The sequence below is a fragment of the Podarcis liolepis genome (assembly GCF_965112155.1).
Source record: "Podarcis liolepis genome assembly, chromosome: 13".
Lineage (NCBI taxonomy): Eukaryota > Metazoa > Chordata > Lepidosauria > Squamata > Lacertidae > Podarcis > Podarcis liolepis.
Window position 1 is genome coordinate 20521243 of NC_139573.1, and position 12563 is coordinate 20533805.

General features: G+C 48.7%; 1 protein-coding gene across 11 annotated transcripts in view; it reads right to left on the bottom strand.

Moving 5' to 3' along the window:
- Window positions 1-1249: 1249 nt before the first annotated feature.
- The window catches only part of BRSK1 (BR serine/threonine kinase 1), a 54795-nt gene continuing 43481 nt past the window's right edge, over window positions 1250-12563 (bottom strand). For 10 of the 11 annotated variants that reach the window (XM_083471861.1, XM_083471862.1, XM_083471858.1 and 7 more), the window contains 6 exons: window positions 11160-11583; window positions 9990-10038; window positions 8782-8905; window positions 7961-8141; window positions 5375-5464; window positions 1250-4112 (listed from right to left, as the gene is read on the bottom strand). In XM_083471861.1, coding sequence (XP_083327987.1) covers window positions 3928-4112; window positions 5375-5464; window positions 7961-8141; window positions 8782-8905; window positions 9990-10038; window positions 11160-11583 — 1053 coding nt within the window. In that variant the 3' untranslated portion in view covers window positions 1250-3927. The remainder of the gene's footprint in view (window positions 4113-5374; window positions 5465-7960; window positions 8142-8781; window positions 8906-9989; window positions 10039-11159; window positions 11584-12563) is intronic. The other variant, XM_083471863.1, reaches the window with a different exon arrangement.

Below are 12563 nucleotides of genomic sequence, written 5' to 3' on the forward strand. Positions count from 1 at the left end.
TTCTTGTACTCAAGATGTGCCACAATGGAAGAGGAGACTTGTGTTTCATTGGGAAGCAGCTCAAAATCCAAGGGGAGCTGGAAAAGGGCAAAATTGCCATTTTCTCTCATACACGTGCTCCTACACTCCCATTTTCTCATGCACCATGGTCCACCTGCACGGGCAGCACCCAGTCTGCTGGCCCCTCCTATTGGCTTCAATCAGCATGGCCCAATGGACAGAGAGAAGTCATTCAACAATCCCACCCCTGCTATACCCCTGCTATACATGGGATACACAAAGCCCGTTTGCTCTGGGAACTCTTTCTGATGTTTTCTTTCTGTGTTGCTTCCTGTGCTAGGATTGCCCTTCCCTGAGAACCTTTGCATAGCCTGGGGGCTCCTTTACTTGCATGTTACCAGAGCCAAATGGAAGCACCCCCTGCCACTTTGCAGTAACACATGAATCAGGTGCTCCCCTCTCTCCGCCCTGTTTGCACGTAGGTTCATACACACTGACCACCCTCTAGCCACTTTTTGGCATACTGTGCACTAAGCATCCATTCTCTGCCAAATGGGCAGCACCTATCCTCGTGTTCCCCACCAGCCACACTTCTGTCCGCATTTATTCACACAACCGGCATGCTCTCATTTATGCAGAGCTCTCATCCCACACTCGCATACCCACAGAGTCCTGAGCCCACTCACAAAACACACTGCAGGCATCATTTCCAGGAGCCACAGTCTCTGTTTACACAACCAGCATCTCCATGCCAATGCGTAAACAGCCAATGTGGAAACCCATCTGATTTGAAAAGGCCTGCTGATGGCCCCAGGGATGGCTTCGGCTGTTTACGCATCATTCGTTTAAAGCACATGACTTCCCCCAAAGAATTCTGGGAACTGTCGTTATGGGTGCTGGGAACAGCAGCTCAGGGGGGCAAATTATAGCCCCCAGGATTCTTCGAAGGGAAGCCATGTGATGTAAATGTTTGGTGTTTCATCAACTCTTAACCTCCCTTTTGGGGGATATGTGCGTGTGCAAAGGCCACCTTACCCTTGCACCATCCAGTATCATTGCACATGTGAAAGCCCTGTGAAGATGCACCCTTGACCTAACCAGAGCCATCACCCCTAAAAAACAACAACGGATCCCTTTCTCTTCCCTCTCACAACCCCACCTCATCACCTTCCAGCTGGAAGCCAAAAGGGCCGCAATCCCCCGGAAGCTTGGGCAGAAATAACACGTGGTAAGTCTCAGCAGCGAGGGAAACATTTGAGTGACTGTTTGTATTTTTTTCTTCTGAGCAATAATTAGACCCCCGGAGATGAAAGGCTTGGGTGGGGGTGGGGTGTTGAACAGCCAGAGAGAAGGGTGGGGAGAAGATGGGCTGTGGGGTTGTTGTGTGTGCGCGAAAGATAAGGTTGGATTCACAAAAGGAGAGAGGATGGGCAGATACGGAGGAGGGTGGCGGGGGGGGAGGTTACATAGTTGTCTCCTGCCCATTTGCACGCCCGCATGCGCCATTACCCACATTCCCCCCCCCCCCAGCTGAGAGGAGAGAGCCGCCCAGAGCAGGATGGGGGGGATGGAGGAGGAATGGATAGGAGCAGGACTGCTTTTTTCAAAATCCACCATCACCACCCTATTGCACTGTCACCCAACCTGGACTCCCTTCCCCATATCGATGGATGGCCCATTGGCTCCCAATGTTGCAGCTCCCACCCTCCGCACGCTTGTGAATGCCACTCATGGTCCAGAAAGGAATCCTGCCTCTTGACGCCACTCCAGTTGACATCCGTATGCCTCCATTAAGGTCCTTGGCCTGTTGACTCTGGGGTCCCTCTGTCTTCTGTCAAGACCGCAGCATGTTCTGAAAGCCTCCCCCCTCCGTCTGCCCCCCTCCTCATAGTGCCTTGTGCATATGGGTGCCCAGCTTTAGGGAAAAGGAGCGGGGAGAGCGGGGAGGGGAGTCATGTACCCACCCGGAGTTCTGGCGGGGTTGCTAAAATTACACGAGACAGAAGCTAGGCCTCAATTATATCCTTGGAAATTTTATAGATGAGCTTTTGAAAATACTGAAAGGGGGGCCTAATGTAGGGTGATAAGCAAAGCAGGAAGAGATAGTAGAGGGTATTCTTTACTCATCTGTGCCCCTCTTTTTTTCTTTTTAGAAACACAGGAGTAGCCCAAAAGGCTTTGATAAAATTTCCTGCATAAAACAAGAACATGTATTTGAAAGGAGTGAGAGACATCTATTCAAATCTGATCCTGGTTTGTTCTAGACACCTTTTTCTATTTCGAGCTATGATATTTCTAACGTTGGAAACTGAAGGCTTTCTGGTAGTGTTTGTTTTTTAAGCTAACAAAGTCAGTGCAGCTGCCTATTCCATTCTCTCCTCTGCAGCTCTTGCTGAATCCTGCTCTCGTACTGCGCTGTCTATGAAGGAATCATGAAGATCCTTCCAGCAGTGACTGTAATGAGTGGTTGCATAAGTCTGATACTTTTGTCACTTAGTCGGAATAAAAAGTTAGGGATGGGAATGGAAAATGCAAGCAGTCACATTGTGCCGTAAGCTGTGCTCTGACTTCTTCAGGGGGTACTCGAGGGTATGCAGTACCAGTGCCTCTTTTTGTTATTGTTAAAAAGTGCGGCACTTCATATAACAACTCATGCTGAGTACTGGCACCTATTTTTCTAGAAACAAAGCCCTGGCTATATTTTAAAAACACGAAGAATGGTAATTTGGGAATGTTGACTATTCCTGGTGGGTGAGCAAACACCCCTTTTTTTTCAAAAAAAGTAGCAATTTGTTAAAAATGGATTGCTGACATTGTCAGAGCTTTCAAAGTTATTTTTGGCTTTAAATGCATTTTTCAAATTGCTCCTTTGTGTAAATTTGCAAAGTTCTCAGTAAACTGCTTTAATAGTTACAACCACACCCACCCACTCCAAAAAAATCTTATATATATTCAAAAATTCAGATTTGGGGCGGGGGGGCATTTTTCAAACTCTGGTTTTTGAACATTCTTACAATGAATATTTAAGCTTTACGCCAACTGGCGATAATGCTTTCCTTTCTTTAACCTAATTAAGTTTCTCAGAGAAGGAAAACTAAAAGAGAAGTTGGAACAGAAGGGAAACGTTTTTGACTTTCTCTCCTGCGACAACCAATTTTATTTATCCATTTCATAAAATGTATATTCCGCTTGATTGTTAAAAAACAAACAAACCAACAACCAAAATTCTGCTACTAGTTCTGTCTCCTGATTTTAGTCACTGTCGCCATGAACCTGTGAATACGGGGGGGGGAGGGGGCGTGTACTATTTCTGAGGCCACAGAAGGAAAAGCAGGAGAAAGAGAATGTCTTGTGGAAAGAACCAAAACAGAAATCAGGAGGGAGTCTGTGAAAAGGGCTCAAGTAAATAAAGACACCCACTTTCCCTCCCACTCCCACCCCCAACCAAAAGGATAGGATTAAACCCCCACCCCAAACCCCACCGGCTCCTGCCCGGTTTGCTCCACCTCTTCTTTCCCCCCTCTGTTTTCTTTTCTTTTTTTCCAGTCCACCATCCTTTCTTTTTGTCTCCATAATTTGTTCTTTTCTTTCCCTTCGGTTCTTTTGTAGATTTGTTTTCTGTTGTTGTTGTTGTTGTTGTTGTTAACTATTTACAAGTTCACAGTATGGGCCGCTCCCAAGATGGCGACTTTCCGCCCCAGGGGGTGGGGTGAGACGGAGTTGTTAAAACTTGGACCAAAACCCCGCCCCGCCCTGCCCCGCCCCTGCCTGCGTCTCTGGTGCAGGGCCTTTTACCCATCCGTCCAGGTTCGTTGGCTCCTCCTGTCCATCTGGAGCGGCTGCCAGCTATTTCCAGGGGCGCGGAGTGGGCTTCCTTCGGCTGCTCTTCCCCCTAGCCGCCCTCAGGCTGCCCCCCTGCCCCAGACGTCACGGCTGCTGTGGAGACGGGGGTGGTGGTTGCTGGACTTGAGTCCCGTTGGACGAGACGAGCTTCTTGTCCTTGGAGCCGCGTCGATGGTGTTCGGACGAGACGTCGGATTCGGAGCGCCGAGACGGTTGGCAGCTGCGGGTTGGAGTGCCTGGCAAGCGGGACTGCTGCCCATTCTTCTCATCTGGAAGCAGAGAGAAGCAAAATCAGGGGAATTTCACAAGCAGACACACACACACACACACACACCCTTTGGTCAACTGCTCTGAACAACCAAGATCCAACACCACCTTTTCTCCTGCTTTCTGTCTCATAGTCACTATGGGCCCCTCCAGACCAGTGCTTAAATATAGGTGTGTTCTGCAACAGGTTCTTTACATAATAATACAGTGGTGCCCCGCAAGACAAATGCCTTGCAAGACGAAAAACCCGCTAGACGAAAGGGTTTACCGTTTTTCAATGCGCTTCGCAAGACGAATTTCCCTATGGGCTTGCTTCGCAAGACGAAAACGTCTTGCAGGTCTTCTGATTTTTTTCGCTCCCCCCCCCCTTTTTTCTAAGCCGCTAATAGCCTTTTAACTGCTAATCCGCTAAGCCTTTAATAGCCACTAAACCGCTAATAGTGCTAATCCGCTACTAGGGTTGCTTCGCAAGACGAAAAAACCGCTAGACAAAGAGAATCGCGGAACGGATTATTTTCGTCTTGCGAGGCACCACTGTAGTGCATTAGAGGTGGGTTTCATCTGCTTTAGTTTGCTCTACAAAGCTTAAGAACAGGCATAGGCAAATTCGGCCCTCCAGATGTTTTGAGACTACAACTCCCATCATCCCTGACCGCTGGTCCTGTGAGCTAGGAATGATGGGAGTTGTAGTTCCAAAACATCTGGAGGGCCGAGTTTGCCTATGCCTGCTTAAGAATATAGGAAGCAGCTTTAAATCAAGTCACACCACCGCTCAGATCTCCAAGGTTTCAGGCAGGATTCTCTCCCTGGAAATTGAACTTGGGACTTCATGCATGCAAGCAAGGCAGATGCTCTAGGGCTGAGCTACGGCCCTTCCCTAATGCTACCATGTCACTGCTGTCTGGAGGGGCACAAAAATAAACCAGAACGTTTGTGGTATAAAGCGTTATGGGCTTCCAGCAGGAAGTTACCGGAGGTGCTCTAAGTGGAAATGAAGCAGTGTGACCGCACCAAAAGTTTTGCAGATACAAGATACCCCATTCCAAAGAAGTAGCCTTGTTAATGTGCTGCAGCAAACGGTCTAGAGATAAGAGAACAAGATGGGATGCCATGCAGCAGCTGCACCACCAGGACAGGTAATATTTGCACAGGTACAGAAAATGCCTCTTGACAAAAACCAGCATGGGCAAGAGCAGTGGCTAGCACACTGCTCATTGCTAGACTGCATCCATCTAAGATCGAGCAAACCCATTCAAGCACCTACCAGCAAGGGCTTGCACAGAAGGCTGGTCGTGTGTGCTGAGCAGTTGCGCCTGGATTGTTTCCACAACTCGCTTAAACCGGCGGCTAGGACCTAAGAATGAGACATAGGCATTCAGGGTCAGGAAGGAGCAGGGGCTCCTCCAAAAGACAAGATTCCAGGAAGAGGACTCTGCTAGGGCTACATGATGGGAAGATGCACTCATAAGCAGTGCAGATCCTAAAACCAAGCTCATGCTGAACTCTGTATGGGTGGGTTTAAGACTATATTTATATTAAAGATATTAAGGCTTTAACGTCTCTGTTTTGTTAGACACCGTACTCAATATATAGTTTTAGAACAAAGTGCTTATTTCTGGGATCCAGAACAAACTTGTCTGAAGTGCTATGGGCTGTTTTAAAAACCATTCTCTCTCACACCATCACACACCCCTATCTATAAATACATTAAACACACACACTCATAGTCTACTTGCTTCAGCACTGCAATATGCCAGTAACAACTGTGAAATGAATGAATTTGGATTCCCAAGTCAGACGCTGGTGCCCTTTTAGACTCTGGGATAGGTGTTATGTTGCCTCTGGAGAGGTTGGTGTTTGAAGTTCCTGTAAATGAACTCTGATCTTCCCTCCAAAGGAGCTGGGATCCCCTTTCCCACTGTGGGCGTATCTACAGACTCTGAGCTAGTTTAAAAGGTAGCTGTTTCCTGCAAGGCGCTAGTGATCTCTATACTGATACGGAAGGGGGGGCATGTCTTCTTCACCTCCTTTGCTACAATATATCCATTTGTTTCCAATTGTCAATGTCAAAAGGGACTAAAATCTATAAAATTCATAGAAAATCAATGTGCCAATTTGCTCAATTTCTCTAGGACTCCATGACACCTACCCTGTCCTCCATAATCCCTCAAGCAAGGTGTCAAGACCCTAATCCTGTCAAATCACTCTGCCAAGCCTTTCCTCCAGGCAGTGCCAGGTGGCAGACCATGCATACATGGACCATTGTCTTCTCATCACCAGTACTCAGGTGCTCATCTGCGCATATCTCCAGCTCTGCATATTCCCCCCTCCCTCCTCCATATGTTAATCCTGTGTAACCCAACCTCTTCTTAATGTATTCATGATGTAATCTGTGTAACCCAACCTCTTCCTAATGTATTCATGATGTAATCTGTGTAACCCAACCTCTTCTTAATGTATTCATGATGTAACTGGGATGTATTTTGCACTGTATTCTGGGACATGGAGGGAAGTTTCAAAAGTTCATGTCACCCCTTTCTCACTGTTCAATCTCGCCTTGAACCTGTTGCGCAATAAACTTGGATCTTCTGCAGTTTGCTCCTGTCTCCGGCTGAGCTCATTTTCCTCCGCAGGGACCCGCGGACTTAGTCCGGCGAGCTGGGTGGCAGAGCAGCCTTGCACCCAGATTTTACCATAACAATACAGAGCCCTTTGCCCTCTTGTGAAATTATGAATTCTGCAGGACTCTTTGGGAGAAACCACAAAACTGAAAGCTGATGTAAAATCAGTGAAAGCTGATGTAAAATAGTAAGATACATATGCCCCATGTGAGAATCCCCCATGCATTGTTCATAACCCACTACCAAGCATTAAAAACAAAACAAAACAAAACCCCACTAGCTCTGTGGGACATCCCTAGAATTCAGCAGCACCATCTGTTGCTTCTGTTGTCAACCCCCAGGAACTGCAAATAAGCAACTGGGAATCAGCTTTAGCTGAATCTTGAAGGCAGAGTTGGCAGCCTCAAAGAAGGGAGGTATCATGTGGAAAGGTAAGTTACAGGGCCCAAAATAATAGCCATTCAGGAGACTTTGCTCATACATTTAAAGCCATGTGTTTGCAATGATAATGGATGTAAGCTGCTTTTCTTAAAACAGTTCTTTCCTGGGGGTCCCAGGGAATCCCGGGAAATGTAAGCCTGTGAGGGGTATGGCCTATCTCTTCTACTAAAACAAGCTGGAAACATCATTTTTCTTTCAATGAATCTAGTGGCTACTATTAAACTTAGTCCCAAGTAAATAAAAAAATGTACACATTTCCAAGAGACTGAAAGTTGATTAGGTTTTTGTATCAGAGAGGGACAAAACTCTCCGCTGCCCCGCAAATATCTATTTTTATCAATACTTGTCCAAAGATATACAAAAGCTCATACCCAATACAAAGTATCTTTTTATAATACACCAGAATAAAAGAAATGCTTTTGAAACCTAATCTAAAAAAGGAACGGAAGCAAAAAGAAGAAGAAAAAGGAAAAGAAAGTGACAGAGAAGAGAGACAGAGAGAAGAGAGAGAGAAAAATGAAGAAAGATAAAAAAATACTTCTGGTTCTCTGTCCTGCAGTTAAATATAGCATTCACTCAAAAACCCAACTATTCTATTTTCTATAAACCAATTTTTTCCCTATCTTCATATCCAGATATTACAAGTTCATTTTCTCTTTCACACAAAAAGCCAGTAAGAAGTTTTCAGTCCTTAATAAATGCCAATAGTGATTTTTCTCTCATTAAAGGTGTCCAGTAAACACAATGAATCCCCAAGGCCACTCAAAGGAGGATCCCAGGGCCCTCACCTGAGATGAGGGTGAAGGTGACCGAATAGATCCCGCTGTCCTTGTGCGCCTCCCCACCCTCGGAGTAGCTGATGTCGACTTGGAACTTGACGGGTTTCTGGAAGACAGAGGGGCCACCCGACGACTTATATTCGGCCCGGAAGCTTGTTTGGGATACAACGCTGTGACTCAGGCTGGGGATCTGTGAATGTGGTGGAACACAGGAGATGTCAGCTCACAGGCAGCATTGGGCAAAACGGTCCATTTCTATCAATTTCTCATTTTTCTAGTCTTCACATTTCCACATTGACTTGTGATCATTGTTATTTTTTTTTTTTAAGTCCTTACGAAAATTCACCAGCATTTTAGTCTGAATTCTTTCTAATATACACCTGCTCATTTCAAATTTTAGCCTAGCATGCACAGTTCTGCAGAGCAACTTCCCCTATTCCCCCCCCCCCCGTTCTTTTCAATAATGTCTGCATTCCCGCCTTAACACTGTACCCTAACATATATGCATTTTTGTACACCTTACTTGGTTGGAGAATGGCATTTCAAAATTCGGAGAAGTGTGAATTTTGAAAGTTGACCATGATTTGGTTCACGTATCGATTTGGAAAGTGTGGATTTTGTAAGGCTGCCTTTATAGGCGAATGGAATCTCTAATTTCTCCCCCATCTTTACCCACAAACCATGGATGGAACTCATCCCTTCCCAGGGTCCTGCTAATTCCACTGTGGTTGTCAGCACCCAGTAGGCCTGTCTTACTTGCCTCCATATCCTATTCTTCACAGTCTCCCCAAACTCACACATTCTTCCCTTCCTGGGCCTTCAGCACTCACCGAGAGGAAGGCGTGTACGATATCAGCCTTGATGGAGCTCAGGGGTTTGTCTTTGATGACCACGAAAATTTGTTCCTCTTTGTCTAGGTTGATAAAATTCCCAAACCAGGATTTCTTGGCTAGTCTGAAAGGGGCAAAAGCAGTACAGGAAGGCTGTGACAGCCTGCAAATAAGCACGGCAAAGAAGGAGAGGTGGGAGAGGTGACCACTTGTTGCCACTGAAGCCTGAGCCTGTGGCAACTGCACAACCACAGAAGCACATGTCAGGGACTGGCTGGACGAAGAGGAGAGGTGGGAGGCACCAGCTGGGGAACCCCAAGGGAAACTCCGGAAGAGGAAAACTCAGAGCACAGGGATTGGCGGTGGGACACTGAGGAGAGGCCAGAGGAACAGGATTGGGAGTAGGTGCCGGATGCTGATGGGGCAGCAGGGTTTAGTGAGCAGGAAGAGCCTGTGACAGAGAGCAGTTCAGACTCTGAGGCTGAAGCAGAGGAGGGGAGGGGGCAAGAGGCTGATGAAGAATCCAGGGAGTCTCCCTCTCCTGCTGCAAAAACATGCAGAATAATGAGGAGAGCAGAACAGAGGCCAGACACAGTTTGAGACTGCTTGGGAAACATCCGGGAGAGGAGGAGCCTTAGAAAGGGTGGAAGGCAGGGACCTTCAGTCCTGGCAACTGCTCCAAAGGGACAGACTTTCTGGGAAGTGTTGCTGTGTTCTATGCAGTTTCCTTGAATAAAGAGTTAACTTCACTGGCCACAGAGACCTGCATTCTCCGTGCTGGCCTGTGTCTGACTCCGATGAGTCCACTTGGTGCAGGTGGAGGGTGGGGAGATTTGGATCTCCCCATGCCAACAACCACACATTTACCGTGGAATCGAATTGCCATCTAGTCAGAAGCTCCCTGGTGCTCTTGGCAAGGAGATGTATCGATTCCCCTGTCCCTTTGCCAGTGGAACCTGCGTGCCTTGCCTGGCTGCCCTGAGGAGTGGCCCAGGGAGCATGCACGCTCCCAGCCACTCTAAGCCAGAGTACAGAAGCACCATATTTGCACACACACCCTGGATCTGGGCCCTTGGCAGGGGCCAAGCTTGCCAACTCCTAGGTACAACCCTACATCCTGTAAGGAACAAAGTTAAAGAACAAGGAGGGAGGGGAAATGAAAGGAAATTTCGTCTCCTTCCTTATTGCCACTGCCTTCTGATACTCACTCAGGGGATGATTCTGGAGTAAGACTGGACATTTCTTCTGGTGTAGGAACTGCAGGGCGAGGAGGAGAAACATGAAATGTAAAACAGCAGTGTGCGTGACCTCCTTCCCACCCACTCCAGTGCTTCAAAGCAAAGCTGCACTTGCTGCTGGATGTTGAGGGCAAAAGCAGGGATGGCTAGGCCTTCCACACAGTCTTGCTTGGGCAAGAGCCATAGCTCAGTGGTAGAGCATCTGCTTTGCATGCAGGAGGTCCTGGGTTCAATCCCTGGAATCTCCAGGGAGGGCCAGGAGAGTCTCCCTGCCCCAAATCCTGGAGAGATACTGCCAGTCAGTGTAGGCAGTAAAGCTAGGGGGAATAGTGTTCTGAGTCAGTATGAGGCAGCTTCCCAGGTTCCTATTTCGCATGTTTCCATCCCTCTCTTACATTTGTCTGACATATAATTTATACCATGGGTGGAAAATCTCCACCCTACAGGCCAACCTTGGCCTGCCATGGGTTCCAATTTAGCCCAAGAGGCTGTTTCCCCCCAAAAACTGCACCCACCTATCAATCAGGTGACATCATCCCAAGAGGCAGATGACATCAGCTGATGGTTGGGGACTTCATCCTGCCTGGTTCTGTTGCTCAAGCTAGCTTCCCCTGGAATCATAGATCCCTGACTTCGTTATGACATCTGTGGTCCTGCCCGCCTGTCAAAGTTGGCCCATTGGGTGGAGAGATAAAGATCTGGTTTGCTGGACCACAGAGGTTCAGCTTCATGTGAACAATTTGTTGCACAATGGCATTATGCAAACTCCCGTTTCATTCATACGTGGTCGCCCTTTTATTGCTCTCTGAGCTTTTTCCCTTCCATTCTCGATCATCCCCAGTCATAGGCACACATCGGTCCTGATGCAGCTGTGCCCTCTGAAGGCTCCTCTGCCTGCCAGAATTCACTGCTCTTGCACACGCGCAGGAAAGTGCTTTAGATGCTCACTCAGAACATCTCACACACCGCCTTACAGGGGGCAAAGTTGCCATGCGTTCAGGATGGGTCACTCACAATCCCTCTTTCAACCCTGCTTTTATATCATGGGTGGCTTGATTTGTCTTTGGCACACACAACCGCTACACCTGCATGCACCTGCGCACACACCCTCCCCAGCAGGGGGCGGAACTGCCCACTCACCTTGTAGTTTCCGGCGGTGAAAGCGCGGGGAGCCCAGGAAGCTGTTCTTGATGGAGTTCAGGCGGGTCTTCCAGGCCACGCCCGCCACGCCCGGGCTGCTGGGCGGCGTCCCTCCGGGGGTGCCGCTGGGGCTCTCTTTGGGCGTGTGCACAGGGGTGCCGAGCGGAGTGGGGAGGGGGCTTCCCCGAGGGGAGGGGTGGGGGGTGACCTGCAGCACAGATTTGGGTGGGGGTTTAGTAGAAGGGAAAAAGCAGCGGGGAGAGGAGGGCGGGTGAGGGGGCGGAGAGTTGGGGGGCAAGGGGAAAGGGGCGGAGCGCCGGCTCTGCAGGGCCCGCTCCCCTGCCGGGCTGCCCTTGGCCGGAAGCGTCTGAGTCTTCGCAGGGGCCGGGGGAGGCGATGGGAGGGAGAAGCTGAAGATGGGGCTCTGGGTGTGGGGAGAAGTGGGGGGGAGGAAGAAAGGTGAGGAGGGGAGAGCCGTGAGATGGGGGGTGAGTAATGGCAGGTGACAGCCCCACAAGCCTGCTCCCAAAGAGAGTCTCGCTCTGTGGCCCAGACAGAACTTGGTGGCGTGACAAATGGCCTGATTTCGTAAGGATCTGCCTGCTCCACGGCAAGCCTACCCTGCATTCTTGGGGAGATATCTATGGCGCCCAAAAACTATGTGTCTCCCTCCAGCCAGCCTGCGCTGCAGCAAACCTGACATCCACTACTCCACCTCCCCTCCATCGCTTCTCCACGGGGCTTTTTTGATATTATGTCCTCCTCTGCCTGTCTGCCTCCCGGGGAGACCAGCCCTCTGCTTCCTCCTCCCACAAACAGCCACCCTTTCCTACAGAGCAGCTGCTCCAAGCCCGAAAGTGGCCTTCCACAACCTGGTGCCCTCCAGGTGTTGTTGAACTCCAGCTTCCATCATCCCTGACCCCTGGCCAAGCTGGCTGGGACTGATGAGAGAGCCAGAGCTGGCCTGCATCATCATCATCAACCTTCATCTTCATTCATTTATATGCTGCTTAAGACCCAGGCGGCTCCTAAGCAGCTTACAAAACATATATAACCCCATTTGCACAATGGTTAGAATGCAGCATAATTTTTAAAACACACAAGTAAAATACAGCATAGAACAATCCCATTAAAACATTAAAATATGAATGTGCATGATTGTTTTAACAGAGGAATCCCTTTAAAACAGCCTGGCAGTTGAAACAGGAGGCCCAAGAGATCAAGGGAATGTCTGCATCAGCTGGAAGGCACCAGGGGAAGGCTGCCCTGCCCCTTTCTCACAGGGAACCTGCCCTTCACCCTAGAGGCAGTCAAACCCTAAACAGCCAGCCTACTGCAAATATAAGCTTCCTCTTCTAAGGGGTTCTTCCCCCATTTGCTTCTGTGCACCTTTACTAACTTTGT